This window comes from Gracilinanus agilis, chromosome 2 (assembly GCF_016433145.1).
Source record: "Gracilinanus agilis isolate LMUSP501 chromosome 2, AgileGrace, whole genome shotgun sequence".
Classification (NCBI taxonomy): domain Eukaryota; kingdom Metazoa; phylum Chordata; class Mammalia; order Didelphimorphia; family Didelphidae; genus Gracilinanus; species Gracilinanus agilis.
The window spans coordinates 40,985,673-41,006,762 of NC_058131.1; the positions used below are offsets into that span (position 1 = coordinate 40,985,673).

At 46.2% G+C, this 21,090-nt stretch overlaps 1 protein-coding gene across 1 annotated transcript; it reads right to left on the bottom strand.

Moving 5' to 3' along the window:
- Positions 1 to 2,696: 2,696 nt before the first annotated feature.
- Positions 2,697 to 11,198, bottom strand: SLC38A7 (solute carrier family 38 member 7). The gene is made up of 10 exons (XM_044660466.1): positions 10,926 to 11,198; positions 10,585 to 10,783; positions 10,171 to 10,315; positions 9,257 to 9,355; positions 7,485 to 7,542; positions 7,228 to 7,342; positions 6,650 to 6,797; positions 6,060 to 6,259; positions 5,347 to 5,401; positions 2,697 to 5,058 (listed from the first exon to the last, which is right to left on the bottom strand). Exons 1-10 carry the CDS (start codon positions 11,196 to 11,198, stop codon positions 4,956 to 4,958), a joined length of 1,395 nt encoding a protein of 464 aa, XP_044516401.1. The 3' UTR covers positions 2,697 to 4,955.
- Between the last annotated feature and the right edge of the window lie 9,892 nt (positions 11,199 to 21,090).

The following is a 21,090-nucleotide window of genomic DNA, read 5'->3' on the forward strand; positions in this document are numbered from 1 at the left end:
TGTCTTTGTAACCCCAGCGCCTAGAACAGTGCCCAACCCATAGTGGGCACTTAATACTTGATTAATTGGTTGAATGGGTGGGACAGGAATTATTATCCCCTTTTACAAAGGAGAAACTCAGACTCAGAAAGGTCCTATTTGGCAGAATCAGGACCTTTATCTCCTGGGCTCTTTTCCCAGCATAATTTTGGGGATGAGGGTAGGAAGGATGAAGAGTGGAAGTGTTATGAAAATCTAGGGAATTGTGATAGAACTAATTAGAGATGATTGAGATAGTAATTAGGGGATATAAGATCCTAATTGGTCACCTAGATAGAGTAGTGATCCCAAAAGGTCAACCCCAAATATAGTTGGTATTGTAGGAGAATGTGTGGAATCTCCTCACTCCAATCCCAAGACATCAAAACAGTTGAATAGGGCTAACAATCTGACCTGAAGGAATCAGCTGATTGGAGAACACAATTGAGCCTTGTTCTTAACTGAAGCCCTAATAGGTTGATGGAGATGGCTTATTTCCTTAACTGACAAGCTAAGAGACCTGAGTATTAGTTCTATCAAGACTAGTTAATCAACTTGTTCTGACTGTGGATTGAACCTTAAATCTTGAATGAAGGAAATACTGAAAGTAAAACCCTTTTCCCTGGCTGTCACAGGCCTCTGACAACTGAAGTCTCCCACTGGAACTTTGAGAATCACAGGTGAGTAAAACTGGCTTCTTGAAAGATGATTTAATTGTTGTAGAGTCTAAGGAAAAGGGAAACTGGGTAGATGATGGAAAGTGGGAAATGGGATATATTAATCTAGGTTGATAGATAGTTGTTGGATTTTTAGATGATGCTTATTAATCAAGGATCTTTGTATGGCTGACAGCCTGGCCAGGCCTGGGTGGCCCAGCCCTTGGTCAAGGCTTGACCCTGCTGCTGATGGATTTTCTTTGTGTAGATCTTATTGGTAATAAGTCAGAAAACTGAGGTTGATGGATACAGTTGGATGAGTCTATAGTTGAAGTTGTTTTGTGAGTAATGAGAGAATTAGCTCTGCCTAAGTCCCTATTCTTCCTTTGCCCAATATCTCCAGACTGAGACCAAGAGTAGTTCAGAGCTGCTCCTTATATAGGCAATTTCCAACTGCCCCTGGCTCATGCCAGGCTCATGTCAAGCTCACACCACCTCAGTTCATTCTGCATTCTAAGCAGGTAACTGACTATCACTCTAGACCCAACATGGCTGCCATTAAATTTCTTTACAGAAGGAAGCATGTTCTTGTAAATAGAACTGCAGTTATAAATCATTTCCAACACTTGAAAGCTACAGGATGATGGCCAAATTCCTTTACCCCCTGGAGTTTCCATTTTTCTCATCTGCAAAATGGGCATTCCCGAGATATCAGTCATGAATAGTGCCTGGAGTCATCTGGTCCTTTCCATTCCAATCCCTTTAAGGACATTAAACACCAAAGGAATCTATACATATCCCAGTTTGTCTGGGGGCACTGGGCATCCCTTAGTAAATCCCTCAACTTGGGGAGGTTGAGGCCAGTCCAGAAATAAGAAGCAGTGAGGTGAGTTCCTGGAGGAAGTATGGTGGCACAATGATGGTTTCTCCAGGGGTGCAGCTGGAATTAGAGCTTCCACAAAATGTTGGTCAAGTGTTCAAGCTCACAGCAATCTCTTCTTTCCTGGGGAGGCTTCATAAAGTGCTCAGTAAGGTCAAAATCCCTTCTCCAACACAATGTGGGATGAAGAGTAAATTGCTTAAACACTCTAATCTCTAGTTTCCTCAAATGTAAAATGGGAATCATATTTATAGGACATACCCCACAGGTTGTGAAGAACCAATGAGCTCATGTACACAATTTACTAAAGCTCTATGAGCTACTGTTATCATACTTTGTATTTTCTGCCCAAGTGTCTAGTAGACAGCTGGGTACTTGTAGGCATTCAAACATTTCCCAAGTTGGTGAGCTAAATGGAAGACCCACATGTCCAAAACCCAACTGATCTTTCTCCCTTAACCCTCTTCCTTTCCAAACTTGTTTATTATAGTCAAGGGGCCCATTGTCCCCCGAGTCACCCAGGTTCACAACTTTACTCTGTCCATCTCTCTAAAAAACACCTCTTCTATCCATTGCATCTCTTCCCCTGACACTGACCCCTGGTACAGGCCCTCATCAACCCACACCTGGACCATAGCAGTAGTCTGCTAGGCCTCAAGTCTCTCCTCACTCCAGTCCATCTTCCACTTAACTGTCAAGTCATCTTCCTAACGTGTAGGTCTGACTATGTCACTAACCCTTCCCTGGACCCCCCTCAGCTTCTTCCAAGTATCATTTGCAGTTCCGTTTTCTACGAGAAGACTTTCCTATTCTTCCTGAATGTCAGTGCCTTTCTCTTGAGATGATATCTAGTTTATCACATATATCACACACACATATACACGTCTATCGTGTTTGTAGTTTGCATAGTGTCTCATTCATTGGACTGTAAGCTTGTGGAGAACAAGGGCTCTTTTTTGCTTTTCTTTGCATCCTCAGGGCTTGGCAGAGTGCCTGGCAGATAGCAGGTGCTTAAAAGCTTGATCACTTGAAGACCCCATCTGAGGAAGTCAAGTTGCCTGGGCCCAATCCCTGTCTTGCCACCTCTCCAATTCAAACAAACTGTCCCTTTGCCAACAAGGCTTAAATCACACAAAGACAACTCAGCAGCACAAGTTCCCTTTTATTATGTTTTCTCATAGCTGAGGATACATGGGCAGGAAGAAAAATCCCAGTAAAAATCACAGATGTGGGGGGAGGCAGAGGGAGAACATTGGGAGGTGTGAGCCAGAGACTATCCTCTTTTCTGACTTGACACACCTAGTCTGGGGTTGGAATCTCCTCACCCCTGCTTCCATCTCAACTCTCTAAAGGGGCAGCAGACACGGGTGGCTAGAGCAGACCACTTCCCCCGCTGGCAGTGCCAGGTGAGAAGATAAAAGCCCATAACTTGGCAAGAAGTTGGGCCTGTATTACTGGTTAGGGGAAGGAGAGAATGGGAGGAGACTGAGGCTTGTTACCTAATCTTGGCTTCCCACACAACCGAACCTGGAGGCCCAGGTTGTTTATATGGAAAGAGGGAAGACCAGGTCCTTAGCTGGACCTTCAAGAGTACAGTGTTCTTAAGGGGAAGACTACTCTCTATAAACCAACTCCTTCTTCTGGATCCATCAGCATAGAAAAACCAATTGGTGAGCTGGAGAGGTTTGGGGTCTCTACCTCCGAAGGGTGGTGGCTTTGGTCTGGAAGAAGCAGGGTGGTAGATCTAGAGCTCTAGTTTATGACCCTTGGTCTTCCTGAGATTATCAAAGCAAGCAGGGGCTGCTGAAGGTACCCAAAGCCACATGGCTTAATGGAGTCACAGACACTGACACAAAGGTAAATGGATAGCATGGGTTGTCTGAGATGGAAAGTCTTAAAAGTCGACAATTCTTAGAGGCCTGGCCCTTACCCTCTGGGGACTTCATCCTTCATCTCATGCTCCTAAAGAATCGAATACAATGTTCTCAGCACTAACTATCTCATGAGGATGCCAGACCAGGATGTTTGCCTGTGGGGTCTAAGGGAGGGCAGGAGACTGGCTCAAGAGCTGACTGCCCCTTTTCACCAGATACAAGAAAAGAGGAAATCAAATGAAGGGGATCATGGCACAGGAAGTAGGCTCTCTAGGCATGGAAAATCATCGCTGCCTTATAATCTGGTAGGCTGCAGAGAGGGGGTCTGATCCTCTTTTATGACCAGTGTCACAACTCCCATTGACAGTCCAATGCCAGATGGGTCTTTCCCCACCTAGGGCTGTATTCACCCTTAAATAAAATAGCAAATGGAAGTCTGGGCAGAGAACAGCAAGCGAACATGGGCTGGGAGCTTCTGAGAACAAAGGAAGCTGAAATAGCTGTCTTGCTATCCTTTCCTCCTTTCTACTCTTTAAGGAAGTGCCAATTTGGAATTTGTGAGGGAAGAGAGAATTTCTAACCTGGAGGTAACAGATGGATATACATGAAGCACCATTAACATGTGTTGGCTCCCTCCTGCACATAGGGAAGCCCAATAGTCTCTGTAAACATTAGACTTAGTGAGATTCTGGGGCTGGATGAGACCAAGAAGCCCAGCCCTGGCCTCTTCAAGCCCCTCTGGAATGTAGTGAGATGGAATTGTCTCAGTGGCCATGGAATAGTGGTCTTTACTCTTCCTGGGTTCCAGTCTACATGATGCTGGGAGGAAGAGACAGGGTTCCAAAAGGCCCGAGTATAACTAATGGATAGTGTAAAGATGTTTACCAGAACAAAGCGGGAGCCTGGAATTGACTTGGGTCTGATCCCTGCCTTTTGCTGGCCAGGGAAAAATCCTCCATTTGGGGATGATCATTTACATGATTTTGGAAATGTGTGAGCTCCTGGGTTCACGTCTGAACCGTACACTTGAAGTTACAAGTGCTTCAGTGACTGTATGTAGTGTTCCCAGCCTGAAGGCCTTCCCAGAAGTGCCGGGCTCTGCTCCCTGCCTCATGCCATCTTTCTGCAAAGAGCTTTCCAGCAGAGGAAGGGATTTTCTCCTCACTGAAGTGAAACTAGGTTCTCCCTTCAGGGCTTTTCCTGCTCCTCTCTACCAAATGGTAAAAGAAATAGGATCTTAATTTTAGATGTGGGGCTAATGGGAGATCCTTGAGAAGATTCAGGACTGATTCTTTCCCACCATCCCCAGGACTGTCCTCTGACCAGAAGAGCCCCCTGGAAAGGAGGCTCCAACCCTCTGCCTCATGAGGATACTAATAATGATGGGATGTGATCAAACAAGATGACACATGATATGGTTCCCCCCGGTAATAGCCAGGGGCTAGTGGTGTATGGATGCAGTTCTTCAAGGTCTCAGCAGAAAAGGCCACTTTTTTCCCTTTGGCTGTCCAGTCCCAAGCTGAGCGGTCAAGCCATGATATTCATGAAGATGGCATTGGTTGTGGTTTGGCCAAAGATGAAGGCTCCAAGGGTGACCATGAGGACTCCATAACTGACTAGTGCCCACCAGCTGTAAACAGAGAGGAGAGGGGAGAGGACTCCATCGTGGGACCTCACGATGTGTGTTGAGATGGAAAGTCCTTTCCATTTGTTTCCTTTCTGCTATTTTCACCCATCCACTTTTGGAAGCACTTATGTATCTCTAGCAGATAGGCTGGGAACTCAGGCTCCACGAGGTAAGTGACCTTTGCGCAGAGCTGGGCTTGCACCCTGGCTTTCTAGGCCCTTCCACTGCCCCATGTTGCTTCTCCCCAAGAGCCCGGAGGATCAGAGGTCATGAGACAACACTGAGCTTTACCTGCTTGGTTTGACTTCTTCAATTTCAGAAAGTTTGGCTTGAATCAGGCACAGTCCTAGGAGAAACCAAATCTTTGATCAACCAATCGGCCAGCTGACGTCAGTCAAGGACTGCCCAAGAGTCTGGGTCTCTTCTTCATTGACTCCCTCCTCTGACCACACACAGATACTCCCATTCTACTCGGCCAGTACAATCTGTCTGTGCCTCGGACGGTAACTGGAGGGGGCACCTGAGCAATGGGGGTGTGAAAGGCTGGAGACTAAAGATGGCCAGTGTATATTTGGAATTGGGGAGATGCCATTTAAAAGTATGTTACAAATTTTCTGTGGACACGTGGGGACTATCAGACTACATTTCCCGTGATTCGAATGGGTTTCTGGTTTCCGGTTCTTTGGGCGTAGGGACGTCTACGTCCCCACGCATAGGACAGTTTAAATGAGAGGAGGGCCTAAAGAAAGCCCTTGGTCTTCCTGAGGAGCTGGCTGGCGAGCGGGAGAGAGAATGGGCTCCGTCGGTAAATATAAAAGACAGGCGCGGTCTTATATATATTTTACCAACATGGCCATGGCTTTAATTAAACTACTAATTTCTCTTATTAAATCAGTCTTTATCATTTTTAATTGTAACACCAGAAGAGAGGGGGCATTCCAAGTCAGTAATGACCAGCAGGGCCCTGCACGCATAATGGAGGGAGATGGTGGGGGTGCCCATACCTGGGAAGACGAAGATGAAGCAGGCTGCGAGGCCACCAATGATGGAAATGACCTTCCCGATGTCTGGGATGAAGAGGGCCAGGAGCAGGGTCAGCAGGAACCAGGTGACGGTCTGTAGCACTCGACGACGCCTCTCCCTGGCTACATCTTCCTCCACTGTCTCGCCCTTATATCGCAGCCATAGGCCCTCCAGAACAGCCCTGTGCACAAGCTCACAAATCAGAAAAGGGGTGGGCAGGGGATGCCTCAGTCTGCCTCTGCCACACTTTCCCCAGGATTGGTACAGCTTGAGGGGAAGAGTCTGGCTGAACCAGGAATCTCCCAAAATGAAGTCAGGCATACAAACCACACACAGACAAGTTCAGGAAAAGGAGGGAGGTCGAGCTAAGGGGGAACGGAACAGTGAACTGAGGACTTGGGGCAGGGTGGCCAAGCTCTTGCAGGAAAACCCAGGACCCCCAGGCAGTCCTCTGGGGCATGGAAATGTCTCCTCCCTTATGGAAGAGACGGCATTCCCTTAGCTACACATGAAGCTCACCCCATTCAGAGGGCCACAGTGCCCCCCTCTCCACCCCAAATTGAGGCCTCACCGTCCACAAAAGTGCAGAATGGGGTAGGAGGTCAGCACACTGATGATGATAAAGACACGGGCAATGGCAACAAGGACATCATTCGAGGGATAGGAGAGGAGCACATCTGGGTTCACATTGACTCCAAAGGTTAGGAAGCCACAGATGCCTGAGGGGATGGATGAAGAGAGGAAAATCCAGTCATTGGGAACAGTGAGAAAGGAAGATTAAAACAGAAAGGTTCTTGGGAGGAGGGGAAGGCCCAGGACGAGTTGGTGGAAATGGATCTGAGGAGTCAAGGACAAGTTTGGGGGTGTCTGTAATCTTTTGGTTTCTCTCTTGTTGGAGAAGAGTCTAAGGTACAGGTTGGGAGAGAGGTCATGGGCACATGAGTTCTAGCTGTAGCAGAGGCTGTGGAGAAGGTAGAGGGCATGAGACTCTGAACGATGCCCAGCTCTTCCCTAGAAAGGGAGGCAATGGTACGGGAAGAAGCCTGGCTGCCAAGTCTGACCCTCCGCCTTCATCCCCTGGAGACTGGACTGGAACCCTCAGCTTCATCTCATCCTTCCCAGAAGAGTGCTCTGCCAGGGCTACCTTACCTGTGCCCATGTAGACACAGAGGGCTATGACCATCGCTGCTGTTACCACTCCACCCCAGGTCTGCACCTTGGGCTGCCTCATGCTGTTGAAGACGGGAACACTGCTTACGTGGCACTGCCAAAGTGAGAAGAGCCAGGCTGATGACGGGTTATAAAACCCTGCCTGTGAAGTAGCTTGTTTGGTCCTTACAATGCGCCTCCCCCCACCTCAACACGGGTGACCGCGACTGTCATGAACCCCATTTTGTAGCTGGTACCTGGAATCCAAAGCAGATCGTGGGCATGGCATTGAACACGGCCATCCAAGAGGTCGGTCTGCAAGCAGAGCACAATCATGCTGGGGCCCGAGCTGAGGGACAGGCCAGACTGGAGCCCCCCAGTTCTGAAGCAAGGCCCCTCAGCTGTGCTGTGAGTGTTTGCATGAATTCTGATCTCAGCTGCTCCAGAGCTGGGACAAACTCAAGAGGGGACGGACCTCCATCCCTCCCACCCAACTCTGCCTTCCCCTGCTCTGGCCACAGAGAGATACACTGAAAAATCATCATTCTAAGACACACAGATGGGGAAAAGCTGCATCATCTCCTTTCGTTTTTATGACAGGGTCTTTCATTTAGGAAGATGTTTTATTCCATTTTATGGATGGAATCACCAGGAAGAGAGCTGAGAAGATAAAAATGCATAAAATAAAGAATCTTCTTCTAGGCTACATTTAGGCTTTTGAAAAGCCAAATTTGGAAAGGCAGAGCCTCCGACTGAGTCAATCTGCCTTTTGTTAATCCACCTTCCATGCCTCAAATGAAATGGTAATAATCCCCCAGGCAGAAGGCTTCATACTTTACGAAGTGCTTTCATATCCACTTTCTCATTTAATCTTTCCCAAGAAAAATGAGGTACCTCCATTTTATAGTTGAGAACTCAGAAAGGGCCCAGGAGATGGCAGGGCCACAGCCAGCACTGCCTGTAGCCTTCTGGGCCCCCTCCCCTAGCAAGTGAGTTGTTTTTTTTTAACTCTACTGGGCGGCCTTGCTGCTACACTGTCCACTGCTCCCAGTGGAACCTCAGGGGAGTCAAGTGAAACTGGCCATTATAAATTTACCTCCAACCTAGCGAGAAAGAGATGATCACATAGCTGGCTCTAAGCTGGTAGCCAGGAGCCCTGGGTTCTATCTTCACCTAGTTCTGTTGATGTAGCTGGCCAAGTTTTGTTCCAAGACTCAACTGGCTCACCTATAAAGTGGAGATGGGCAGCTAGGTGGCTCAGCAGACAGGGCACCAGACCTGGAATCAGGAAGACCTGAATGCAAATCTGGCCTCAGATGTCTAATAGCTGTGTGACCCAAAGCAAGTCACTTTATGCTCTTTGTTTGTCTCAATTTCCTCCTCTGTCAAATGAGCTGGAGAAGGAAATGGCAAAGTGCTCCAGTATCTTTGCCCAAGAAAACCCCAAATGGGGTCACAAAGAGTCAGACATGACTGAAATGCTTGAACAACAACGAAACTGGGGATATTTCTCTCTGTTTATCTTTATGAGGACCAATGATTAAGCTGTATACTAAGCACTTTCCTTAGCAGGAAGGGTATTGGATTAATACAAGGAATAGGATGAAATAAACCATCAAAAGGAGGCTAGAATTTCAGGCCCTGCAAGGAAGTCACAAAGATTTTTTTTTTTCTTCTCCTCAAGCGGAACAAATGTAGGGCTAGTCCTTATCGAGGTACCTCGTACCCAGTCAAATTGAAAGCTAACAGGTCCAATGGCTTGCCTTGGGAGAAAGTGACCTCACTGCCTGTGAGAATGTTTAACAGAGGCCAGACAACTCCCTGTGGGGGATTCATGCTTCAGGCAGTGAATGGACTCTGAGACCCCCTTTAACTCTGTGATTAAATCTGAGATGCTGTGATTTGAATCAAAAGGACAGACCATCCTGTTGGACACTTAATCTGATAAGGATAAAGGCCTCTAGGGAATGGCTCCAGGAATCTGCTAGGGGAGCTCCCCTACACTGGGCTCCCGAAATCTTTTACCTACCTGGTGGGTATATCCCCAGGGGACATCTCCTTATCGGGCCAGATGTATTTGATAACAATAATGGCTGTGACATACCAGGTGCCAAGGACACTCAGGGAACTGCCAGGGAAGAAAGAATCAGGTTCAGATGAGCAATATCCATGCTTACGCTCACCCCCAGCCCAGTCCTCCTGCCTGTGGTGCTAGTAAGAAACAATATCCTGTCCCTGATTACAGAGATGAGTCTTCCTCTGTTTAATAAACTGGAAGCTATACAGATTACACTTGGAGTCCCGCTCTAATCATGGAATCGTGAGCTCATCATCACTGCTTCCCCCCGCCTTTGGATAAACCAAACTGAACATACAGAGCTCCCCATCCAGCATGTCAAGAAAAGACATTCGGAGGAGAGAGGGAAGTTACTGCCCACCAATTCAATATGGACTAGGGTTCCTCTAATAAAGATTAGAGCTTTATCTGAGAGGGTGTGAAGGAGACAGAAGAAGAGAACAAAGCTGGCTGACTGAATAATCTAAACTGGTACAAGGCCAAGAAGAAGCTGGTATCAGTGTCTCCTACCAGGTCAGGAACAATACAACCCTGCTTATGGGAAGGGGGCTTTCAGGGGACATGAGGGGAGTGTACAGGAGAAAGTACTTAGAGAAAAATGAGCAAGAGACTTGGAGACAGCCTCTTTCCTGAGTGCTGAGATTCATCATGTTCTTTGCTATAACAGAACAAAGCGTTATGATTGACCTAAGCTTGATTTTATACCTCCCTAATTCTTTAATCTTTAGGTCCTATTCCTGGAAAGCAAGTGGGTAAGGAAGAGGAAGAACCTAAGGGAGCCTGGGCCTGAGAAGAAGTCTAGGAGCCCTGAGACCTCCTGACCCAGGGCATCCCCTTGAACTTGTTTAAGGCAATAACTTCCTCACCTGGCATATTTCTGGGAGCCAATCTCCCTGGGGATGGAGAGGGGAAGAATGAAGAGAAAAGCAGTGAGGCTGATGGTGAATTTTCGGTCTATATACCAGGGGGTGTTGACTGCCTCTTCCGACTCCTTTACCAACACAGCGATAACTGGGGGGAAGAGTCAGGAGAGGGCCATCACAAGGTGGCAGACCCATCCAGCAGGGACACCTCCCTTCCCTCCCATGGACTCATCGTGTCTCACACCCTTCCCAATAATAGATTCAGTACTTCTGATCTTAGGGATGTAAGGGAAGCCTGAGTGGTCAATTCTCTGGGCCATTAGAGGCTGAACCTAGATGGTGATGGGAATGGCTTTCTCCCTTACTCCCTATTTCCCCCAACCAGAGGCAGCCCCAAGGGGGACAGGTAGGGCTTACTTTTGTCTTGCTGGTCCCCAATGATGATGAGGAAGGCAATGCAGGTACCAAAAGTGTACACAGCAATGGCGACCTCGCACAGTACCCCAGTCAGTTTGCCACAGACTGCCCACACCACCTCCTGGTAGGTTCGTTCATTGCTGGCCTGGGAGCAATATGCCAGGATGACCAACCCACTGATGATGAAGACCAACATGCCCTGCAGCAGAGAGAGGGATACAGGCCCCAGAGGTTCAGGAGGGGATGCCCTTCCATTGCATATAACCCCAAGCCCCTCTCCTTCTTTGCAGCCAAGAAGTCCGGCTCCATTCTTCCCCCAAAGGAAACCCGGCCTCACTCACAATCTGCAGGGAGATTCCAGCTGCTACTCCCCCAGCTGTGCTGAAGGCAGCAGGGAAGTTTAGTAGGCCAGCACCCAGGCAGGCATTGACCACAATAAAGACAGCTCCCAATGTGGAGGTGGTGGCCCCGTTTGTGGCTCCTGGCTCCTCCTCCTCTCCTTTTGGGATTCCATCCACGATGGGGCTCTGTAGGAGGCGAGCTCGCTCTCCAGCATCTGAACTCCAACTCCAATCCCCATAGTCACTGTTGATGACCATACTGGTCTGAGCCATAGCCACATGGGCCCTCCGTCTGATGCTGGTCCCTGCCTTTCGTTCTCAATCACCACCTCATTTCCCAGCAGGCATGAGAGAAATATGTGTCCTGCGGGCAGCAGTCAGTATTAGCATGACCAAGGGCTAGCTGCCTTTGGAATGGCACTGTGGGACCCTAGAATAGAACACAGAAAAGCAGCATTACCTTTTGATTCACTAATACCATTCCTAGCTCTATGCCCCAAAGAGATCAAAGAACAAGGAAAAGGGAATTTATAAGAATAAAAATATAGCAGTTCTTTTTAAGAGTGGCAAAGAACTGAGGATTAAGGGGAGCCCGTCAGTTGGGGAATGGTTGAACATATTAGGGTAGCTGAATGTAATGGAACACTAGAGTTAAAAGAAATGACAAAAGGGAAGAGAGAAGCCTGGGAACATCTGTATGAACTGAGGTAGAATGAAGGCAGCAGAATTAGAAGAATCATTTATACGTTAATAACAATACAGGAAAGATGAACAATTTTGAAAGATTCAAGAACTCTGATCATTGTAATGTCCAACTGGGTCTCCAGAGGCCCAATGAGGATACTTTCTGAGAGAGCGGATAAGGCTCAAGATGCAAGAGGGATACATTTCTGAACAAGCCAATGTAGGGATCTGTTTTGTTGACTAGACATACTTGCTATGGTTTTCCTTTTTTTAACAGGGGAAGAGAAAAAAATACATGCTTATTAATTAAAAATAAATTTAAGTGGGGGGCAGTTAGATGGCTCAATGGATTGAGAGCCAGGCCTAGAGACAGGAGGTCCTGGATTCAAATATGGCCCCAGACACTTCTTAGGTGTGTGACCCTGGGTAAGTCACTTAGCCCCCATTGCCTTGCCCTTACCACTCTTCTGCCTTGGAATTAATACACAGTATTGACTCTAAGATGGAAGGTACGGGTTTAAAAATAAATAAGTTTAAGTTATAAAAAGCAAGATTAAGTCAAAGAAACAAAGAACTACGTATTGGGGTATGGCCACAGTTTGCGTAACAGGTCCTGGAGTTCAGTCACAGACTCTCAGGGTTGGAAGGGACTCTTGAAGTCATCCAATACAACTCGCACCTGCACAAGAATTCCCTCTATAACAGATGGTCATTCCAGCTGGGCTTCAAGAGTTCCAGAAAGGGGAAAACGCCAGCTCCTAAGGGTGGCCCACTCCATTTCTGGACTGTCCTAATTGCTGGTGTGATGTGTTTTAACTTTGTTCCTTTGCAAATTCTCCCCACTACTACCAGCTCTGTTCTCTTGGGACAAGCATAATCCTGTGACCACTTTTTAAATACTTTAAGACAGTCACAGAGTCCTTCGCACTAGGCTACAGGCCTGAGCTGGGCACTAAGTAAGAACCTGGCTGAAATGCTAGTTTCAGCTTGTACAATGGACAGAAGCCCAGACTTGGGAGTCAAGAAATCTTGAGTTCAAGTCCTGTCTCAGATATTACCTACCTGTGTGACCCTGGGCAAGTCCCTTGACCTCTCTCTGCCTCGGTTTCCTTATCTGTACAATGGGGATAAACTGGCACTTTGGACTATAGGACTCTCATTCCTGCAAATGTTCCATAGACATCAAAGAGTTTTCCATCACCCTCTCCCCTTTATACAGTAAGTGGTCTAAACTATAGCAATCTGGTGTTCTCTCTTGGTCTCTGTCTCCCCTACTACAGCTCATAAAGAACATAATCAGAATCTGTCACTGTGATTGGCCACTCCTCAAAACAATGGAACTCAGAATAGCTGAATGGAATCCAGAACCAGCCATAAGCTTTCCCCTTCCTCCTGATAACATGCCACCAGGAATTCCTTTAGAAGGAGTCTAAGGCAAGGAGAACTGAAACTAGGCTGCTTTTAAATCTAAGAGCCACAAAACACGAGGCCTGGAAAACATCTCAACATCCCCAGATCACAAAAGGGAAATGTGGAGCAGGTGGGCTTCCTCTTATGCAACCTGATCCCTGGGTGGGGGTCAAGGCCTGAGCAAAGATCAAAACTAAGCCAACACCCAGGCTGCAGAGCAAGCTGGGAAAAGCTCCCTTTTGTTTGAGGATGCACAAGTTACCGGGTTTGGCTTTTCTTTCTTTTTCAAAAAGGGTGGGGGGGAGAGGAAAGGGGAGGGCAGGAGATGAAGTAGATTTTTGGTAGCTGAAAGAGAAATATAAACATTTGCAAAGTTCCCGCAGCAAAGTGGGGATTCTTGGGTGTGGGTTTCAGCTCCAAGGACTTCCCTTCACTGTCCAGATGTTTGGGGGGAGGGGGAGCTCCTAGAGTTCTGCAAACTCCTGGCTCAGCTTTAAAAAATGGTGAGAACACTGGGAATTCGGGTCACGTGTTACGGTAAAGGGGTAAAAGGACACCATCCAGCCCTTCTGGGGCAAACTGCCAGGCACTACAGCCCGCCGGCTCCTCCTCCGGAGGGCGGCTTGCCCTCTCTGCCTTACCCGTGGCAAGTGGAACAGACGGAGTCTTCTTTCTCTGGTAGTACTCCCGTGCCCTGCCCTCCCTTCAGTCCAGGGAGAGGTTCAAATGCAGTACTGAAGTTAGAAGACCCAAGTTCAAATCCTGCCTCTGACACTCCCTAGGGGGGATGCTCGGCGAGTTGTTGAAACCCGTCTGCCTCAGTTTCCTCACCTGTAAAATAGGGGGAGGGGAGAGTACCTGATGACTTTGGAGGTCCCTCCCAGTTCCAAGCCCCCAGAAACGCCCCTTTCAGACCTGCCCTTTAGGAGTGCGGGGAAGGAGGGGGGAACGGGCCGAGGAACCCAGGGAGGACGGGGCAGGATGCCGGAACCCCTCTAGAAGGAAAGAGGGATCTCTGGGTTCGAATCCCGCCTCTGTCCCGGACTCGCAACCTTCCCAGGCCTCAGTTTACCCTTTTGTAAATGGCAAGGCTGGTCCCCACCGGGGTTCGGGGTCCGTGGAGGCCCCGGATGCCGAAGCCAGGGCGCCTCCGTGTCCAGGGGGAGAAGGAGGGCCCGAGGAGTTCCCCTGGGCTCTTTCTATGTAGCCCCACCCCACCCATCGGGGGGCTCACCGTGGGCTGCCCGGGCTGCTCCGTCTCCTCACCTCGGGCTCTAGCTGCCTAGCCAGCTGACTTGCTGGTCACGTGAGTGCGAACTTCTGTACAGAGCACGCTGGGACTTGTAGTCCATCCCTTCTTCGGCAGTGCGAGGCAAAACCTGTCAGCCTTTGTAGACACGACATTTGACATCTAAAGACTGGAGGCAGGAAGCCTCCCTGTGCCAGGGACCCTGCCCTGGGAAACATGACGGGTTCTGCTAATTGACTTCTGCCACACTGTCTCGGCGAGTATTCATTAAGCGTGATCCAAGCCAATCCCATAGATTTAAGGCTGGAAGGGACCTTGGAGCTCGTGGCATCCAACCCGCTCTCGTTTTTGATGGGGGAAAGAAGCACGAAGAGACCCGAGGATCGTATTTAGGGTTGGAATGGACCTCGGAGGCTAGCCCCTTCATTTTACAAATGAGTAAACTGAGGCACGCCTCACAGGTGAGATTTGGATTTGGGCTCAGAAGGCAGCCCCCTCTGGTGCCAGGGATAAAGGCTGGATTCAGAGGCAAGAAGATGGGCTCCTATTTTGACCTCAGACACTTTCTGGCTGTGTGATCCTGGCCAAGTCACCTCATCTCTCACTGTCATCTTTTGAGATAGAGATAATTACAGCATAGGGTTGTGGTAAAGATAAACTGAGATCAGCTTTGTAAATCATAATCCATTTTGTGAATGCTAACTCTTATTGGGATCAGAGCTTTGTTGCAGGAAGGGATCTGAGGGGTCTTCTACTCCAAACTCTCTCATTTGGTAGAAAAGGAAATTAAGGACCAGTGTCACAGAGGTAATAAGAGAGATGGCTGGGATTTGAATCCAAATCCTCTGATTCCAAATCCAGTGTCTTCGGATGAACACCCAGTGGTATATTTTAATTTATAAGAATTCAGTGAAATGAGCCTCTCCTCTTTTTGTTTTTTTAAAACCTTACCTTCCATCTTAGAATCAATACTGCATGTTGGTTCCAAGGCAGAAGAATGGTAAAGGCAAGGGTAGGCATTAGGGGTTAAATGACTTGCCCAAGGTCACACAGCTAGAATTGAGGTTCTCTTGAAAGTTCCATCATGATATGTCATAATCTACTGAGAACTGCAAAGTTCCCTGGTTCTTCCTGATCCCAGGGTTGACCCCTTTGCTTGAATCTTGTAATTTGCTCATAAACACTTACTAATGCATGTTAATGAATTTCTGGAGTCTTTGTGCAATACGTATATATTAGAGTTAATAAAGCTTCTTAATTAATAGGTTCTTGTGAGCCAATATAGCTTTTAAAGCTATAATTCAATTCCTGTTGCTTCACCTAACAGCTCACCCCGCTGATAGCTTGTATTTGGCATCGATGACATCATTTGGGGTGTTGCTGATTTGACATCAGCTCTCCACTTATTTCTATCACAAAGTCAAAGATGTGTGACTTTGGGTGAAAAAGCTGGCCATGGATTAGTGGGAACACAGATAAGAACTCTGCCTGCTTATTCCAGCAGTCTGCAGGCTACACAACCCTGGGCAGAAAGAACTTTGTATTGGCTAGGGTAGTTTCCATTTGTTACTGTTCCCACTTTATCTGGCCCCTGATAGGGCACTTTCTTGTCAAGCCCCCTACAATGGCCTCTGTGGCATATTTTGAACCTACTAAGACTCCTTGACTTGATGGGAAGAGCCAACAAAAGACAAGATGATTAATTAAGTGATCAGATATTATGATAATATCAGCAGATATTATAATGCAATAACATTACAGGCATCCCTTCCACATCTCGGGGACTAGTGGCATAGCACCCCAAGATCTGGAAAATCTGAGTAAAATGCTTTGGCCCTCCCTTTATTACCAGAGAAGGTCTGATTTTTTCTTTTTCTCTAATGAGGTGTTTAACTGAGTATATTTACAGTATTAAAAGCTATTTTTGCAACAGAGAAAACTGAGGCTTATCGAGTGACTTATTTTAAGTTTGCATAGATTTTAAGTGAAATAGTATGCCCCAACGGACAGAGTCAAACCCAAGATCCCAGTCTCCAAATTTAGCACTCTTTCCATTGGACCACAATCACTTTGTTTTCTAGGCAAAGTGAAATCAGCAGCAAAAGTTAGCCAGCCTTTTGGGTCTTTTAAAGAGCCAATCACAGTGTAGTAGATAGAACCCTAAATACTCTAATTCTAAGATCAGTTTAATGGCTTATTTTGAGACCTTGGGCAAGTCATTCTATTGGTTTCAATTTCCTCCTCCACAAAATAAAGGGATTGTCGATCTTCTCTATTGTGTTATCTGTGAAAGATGGTGTAGTAGATATTTGCGTGTGTATTTTAGCTTAAGATACTTTGAGGGCAGAGACCTTGTCTTACTTGAGCACTAAGTAGTGATTATTTTTCTAGCTTCACTCTTTTAGAGTGAATCTTTCCCTTAGGGGGAAGACATAAGGGCAAAGGATACCTTGAGTGTTTGGGGCTATTATTTCTCTGATTCCACTGGCTTGAGCCCCTGCCTGTTGTGTCTCTACCTGTTAGCCATCAAGGACTAGCACTCCATTTCCATGTAACAGGGATACGTTTTTACAAAGGGATATTTATTTCAAAGATATGACAATGATCAAAGTACAAACATTGCCCTCATCCCCGAGGATACTCTTCCATCCCACTTGTGTGGGCTCAAATTTGGCTCAGTTCCTTCATAGCACTGGACCTATCATGTTCACATCCAGATGTACCACGACTGCTAAATGAGTCCCTGTCTCATCCACTGTTGGCTGGGTCCTCTTCTGAAGATCACTCTTTGTTCCTCATGTCATGGATGCTGGGCTGGCTGCAAAATCTGGACCCCAAGATGCCCAGAGCTCAGTCTTCAGACTTTTTTTCAAAATTTATCATGTGGAATCTATCGTCCCTTTACCTTAAACAGAAGAGAACAAATAGAGACAACAAAGGCCCATTTTGTAGGGCCACAAATCAGCCTCAATGGACTGGACTGAAGTCCTTTCTTCTTACAGCATCTTTTTTTTTTTTTAATAATATTATTGGTCTTCTTTATTTATTTTATTTTATTTTATTTTTTTTAAACCCTTAACTTCTGTGTATTGACTTATAGGTGGAAGAGTGGTAAGGGTAGGCAATGGGGGTCAAGTGACTTGCCCAGGGCCACACAGCTGGGAAGTGTCTGAGGCCGGATTTGAACCTTGGACCTCCCATCTCCAGGCCTGGCTCTCAATCCACTGAGCTACCCAGCTGCCCCCTCTTACAGCATCTTTCCTAAAAAACAGCTACAAAGGAGTCAAACCAAAGACAAGAGCCAAATTGGACAGGTACCACTCTAGTTGTTTCTTTCTTTTTAAAGGCTAAGAAGTGGTCTAGGGCTGGATTTGAACCCAGGATCTTCTGTTTCTAGGCCTGGCTCTCAATCCACTGAGCCACCTAGCTGCTCTTGATTCTAAGACATAACATCAAGGGTTAGGCAGGCAGAGTTAAGTGACTTGTCTAGGATCACACAGCTAGGAAGTATCTGAGGTGACATTTGAACCCAGGTCCTCCTGACTCCCATTCTGGCTCTCTATCCACTGTGTTACCTGGCTGCTTCCATAATCATCTGATCTTGTTGATTTCTCAAAATTTTCTGCTTCATCTAATTTCCTCCTTAACAGGAAGAGATTTTTCAGGATCAAATCTTAACACTCATTTGTAAGTAGATGCTTTTTGTTCCTAAGTTCATTGGCTGCCCAGATGAATTTGCTTATATGTGGATAGAATTTGTTCCCCAGGACTCTATTACCTAGCATCCCATTTGCGTGCTCACTTAGGTACATCTGATAAAGTTTTCATGGAACTCCTCCTTCTCTCTCTGCTCCCGGGAGGGCGGTTATGGAGATTGGATGAGAGCCAGGCAGGAGAATTTTACCCACGTGGCTTTACTTAGGCTTTATACTTTTTTTCTTTTATTTCTTCTATTTCAAGTGATTATTAATACATTTTATAAAATATGATACTTGGAGTTATTGGACATTAATTTAAATCTTACACTTAAAAGATGCTTAGGTAACTCCAAATATATCAAACAAAAGACTTGGGATAAGATGTATAAATGTACTAAATGATTAATGCCAAATTGTATTTAAAGAGTAGTGTGTTGTTGTTTAGTTATATCCAACTCTTCATGACCCTATTTGGTTTTTGTTTCGTTTTTTTTTTTTTTTTTTGGAGAGATACTGGAGTTGTGTGCCATTTCCTTCTCCAGCTCATTTTACAGATGAGGAAACAGAGGCAGAAAGAGGTTAAATGACTTGCCCAGAGTCACATTGCTCGTGTCTGAGTCTGGATTTGAATTTGGGGAGATGAATCTTTTTGACCCTAGATCCAATGTTCTATCATTTAGCTGCCCAAATGCTTTACTAGCTCTGTTAACTCCAGGCAACTGTCATATAGGTAGCCAAAAGTATGATAGAATATCACAGCCAGGCTTAGAATGAATAAGGTCAGAAAATTTCTTGTATGGGAAACTGAATTGAGGGGGAAAGTTACCAAGGTCAAATACTCCCTGATGGCAGTTTATAGATCTCATTCCCACTTAGCTGCTGGCATTTTTCTTGAAGAGGTGAAACATTGGCTCAATAACATAAACATGCCAAAATTAAAACTCAAAAAGGAAATTCACATTCTCAAGATTTTACCTTAAACAGCAAAGTTTCACTAAATCATAGCTTAGGGCTGGATGCAGCTATTTTTACTCTCAGGATGTTGTAATAAGTTTGTTAGCAACTGTAATAATGAAAGTAAAATATTAAATGTAATATTAATTTAAAAAATTGTTGAGGTCGCCATTTATAAAATTAACTCTTAAGTCACAAGTCTGTTAGAAGCTCTTAACCATTAAGATTTAATCAAAATGGAGATAAAGTAAAAAGAGGGAAATGTAGGAAGGAGACAGACAATACCACCTAGCTAAAATACCCTAAGCTGAATCAGGAAGCCAAAATCTGAAGGCTGCCCAGACGCCAAAGTCCACAAAAGCCCCTCAGCACGCAGTAGGCACCAGAGCTCCTACTCAAGCCCCTGATCCATCCCAGCACAGAGAGAGAGAGAGAGAGAGAGAGAGAGAGAGAGAGAGAGAGAGAGAGAGAGAGAGAGAGCGCCCTCCGCATCCCACACCACACCTTTCTCTTTCTTTCCCCTCCCATCACACAATGTACACACCCAAAAATGGGATGCCAGGTAGAAAGAGCTTGGGGAGTGGATTCTATCTACATACAACAAAAATTTACCAGGACACACACATACATTTCATTCAAGATCTTTTCTTTTTCTTTTTCTTCCCCAGTTTGAACTCATCCTGGTGTCAAAATCAATCATTTGAAATCAAGAAAATAATTACATTTTGGAATCCTACAGAGATAGTGAATATATGACAGCTCACCCAACTCCCCAAACCCAGGAAAACACTGGCTAATTACTGTAAATCTCTAGACCAAGAGATATTCATCTCTTAAGCTATTGTATGTTAACTCCTTAAGCAAAATTAAATCTCTTAAGACTGAAGTCTGTTAAAACTAAGTTGGGGGGGGGGGCAGCTGGGTAGCTCAGTGGATTGAGAGCCAGGCCTAGAGACGGGAGGTCCTAGGTTCAAATCCGGCCTCAGACACTTCCCAGCTGTGTAACCCTGGCCAAGTCACTTGACCCCCATTGCCCACCCTTACCACTCTTCCATCTATAAGTCAATACACAGAAGTTAAGGGTTTAAAATTAAAAAAAAAATTAAGTTAGGGGGTAGGGCAGCTAGGTGGCTCAATGGATAGAGCAGTGATGGTGAACCTAAGGCGTGAGTGCCAAAGATGGCATGCAAAGCACTCTCTGTGGGCACACAGCCACCCTCCCCCCCCACTCCTCCCACCCCCAGAGTTTGTTACTAGAAAAGCAGAGGGACTCAGGAAGAGCTGTTCCCTTCCTCCTCTCCTCTCTACTGAGCCTGATGACATTTTTTCACATCACTCACCCCACTGCCTAGCAGTCCAATGGGAGCACATAGTGGGTACGGTGGGTGGCTCACAGGCGGCAGAGCTGGAGGGGAGCAGAGAGCTCAGGCCACTACTCTCCCCATCTCTACCCTTGCTGAGGACATTCCTCACATCACCCACCCTTCTGCCCAACAGCCCAATGGGAGCACTTTCTCCCTCCCCTGAGTGGGGTAGGTGGGGGAGAGGGGCATGGCACTCCATCTCTAAAAGGTTCACCATCACTGGGATAAAGTCAAGCCTGGAGATGGGAGGTGCTGGGTTCAAATCTGGTTTCAGATATGTCCTAGCTGTGGGACCCTGGACAAGTCACTTAACTCCCATTGCCTAGCCCTTACCACTCTTCTGCCTTAGAATAAATACTTACAATTGATTCCAAGATGGAAAGGTAAGGGTTAAAAAAAGTGTAAGTTGGTTCAAGATATATGTTCAACATATACTATAAGTTCAATAATCTATTTCTGGTATGATGATAATCATAATTATCAGTCATCACATAAAATCATTATTATACTATAAACAAGCATATACATTTTCCCCTCTTTGATCACTAGATCATCACTTTTTTGTAGGGTGATTCTATGAGATTGTTAACCTGTTCATTATTAATAATAGGTACTGACATCATTTTTTAAACTCTGTTGATTCTAAGGCAAAAGAGTGGTAAGGACTAGGTAATTGGGGTTGTGATTTGCCCAGGGTCACATAGCTAGGAAAAATCTAAGACCATATTTGAACCCAGCACTTCCCTTCTTCAGCCTTGGATCTCTATCCACCAAGACACTTAGCTCCCCCTTCTATTGTCATTTTT

What these genes read in the sequence shown, in the direction of transcription:
- SLC38A7 (XM_044660466.1), bottom strand. Translation starts at nt 11,198, where the DNA reads ATGGCTCAGACCAGTATGGTCATCAACAGTGACTATGGGGATTGGAGT. An exon ending in CTTCATCTTCGTCTTCCCAG is followed by an intron (nt 5,402 to 6,059) that starts GTATGGGCACCC and finishes GGTTTCTCCTAG; the next exon opens with GACTGTGCCTGATTCAAGCC. An exon ending in GAAGAAGTCAAACCAAGCAG is followed by an intron (nt 5,059 to 5,346) that starts GTAAAGCTCAGT and finishes CTCTGTTTACAG; the next exon opens with CTGGTGGGCACTAGTCAGTT.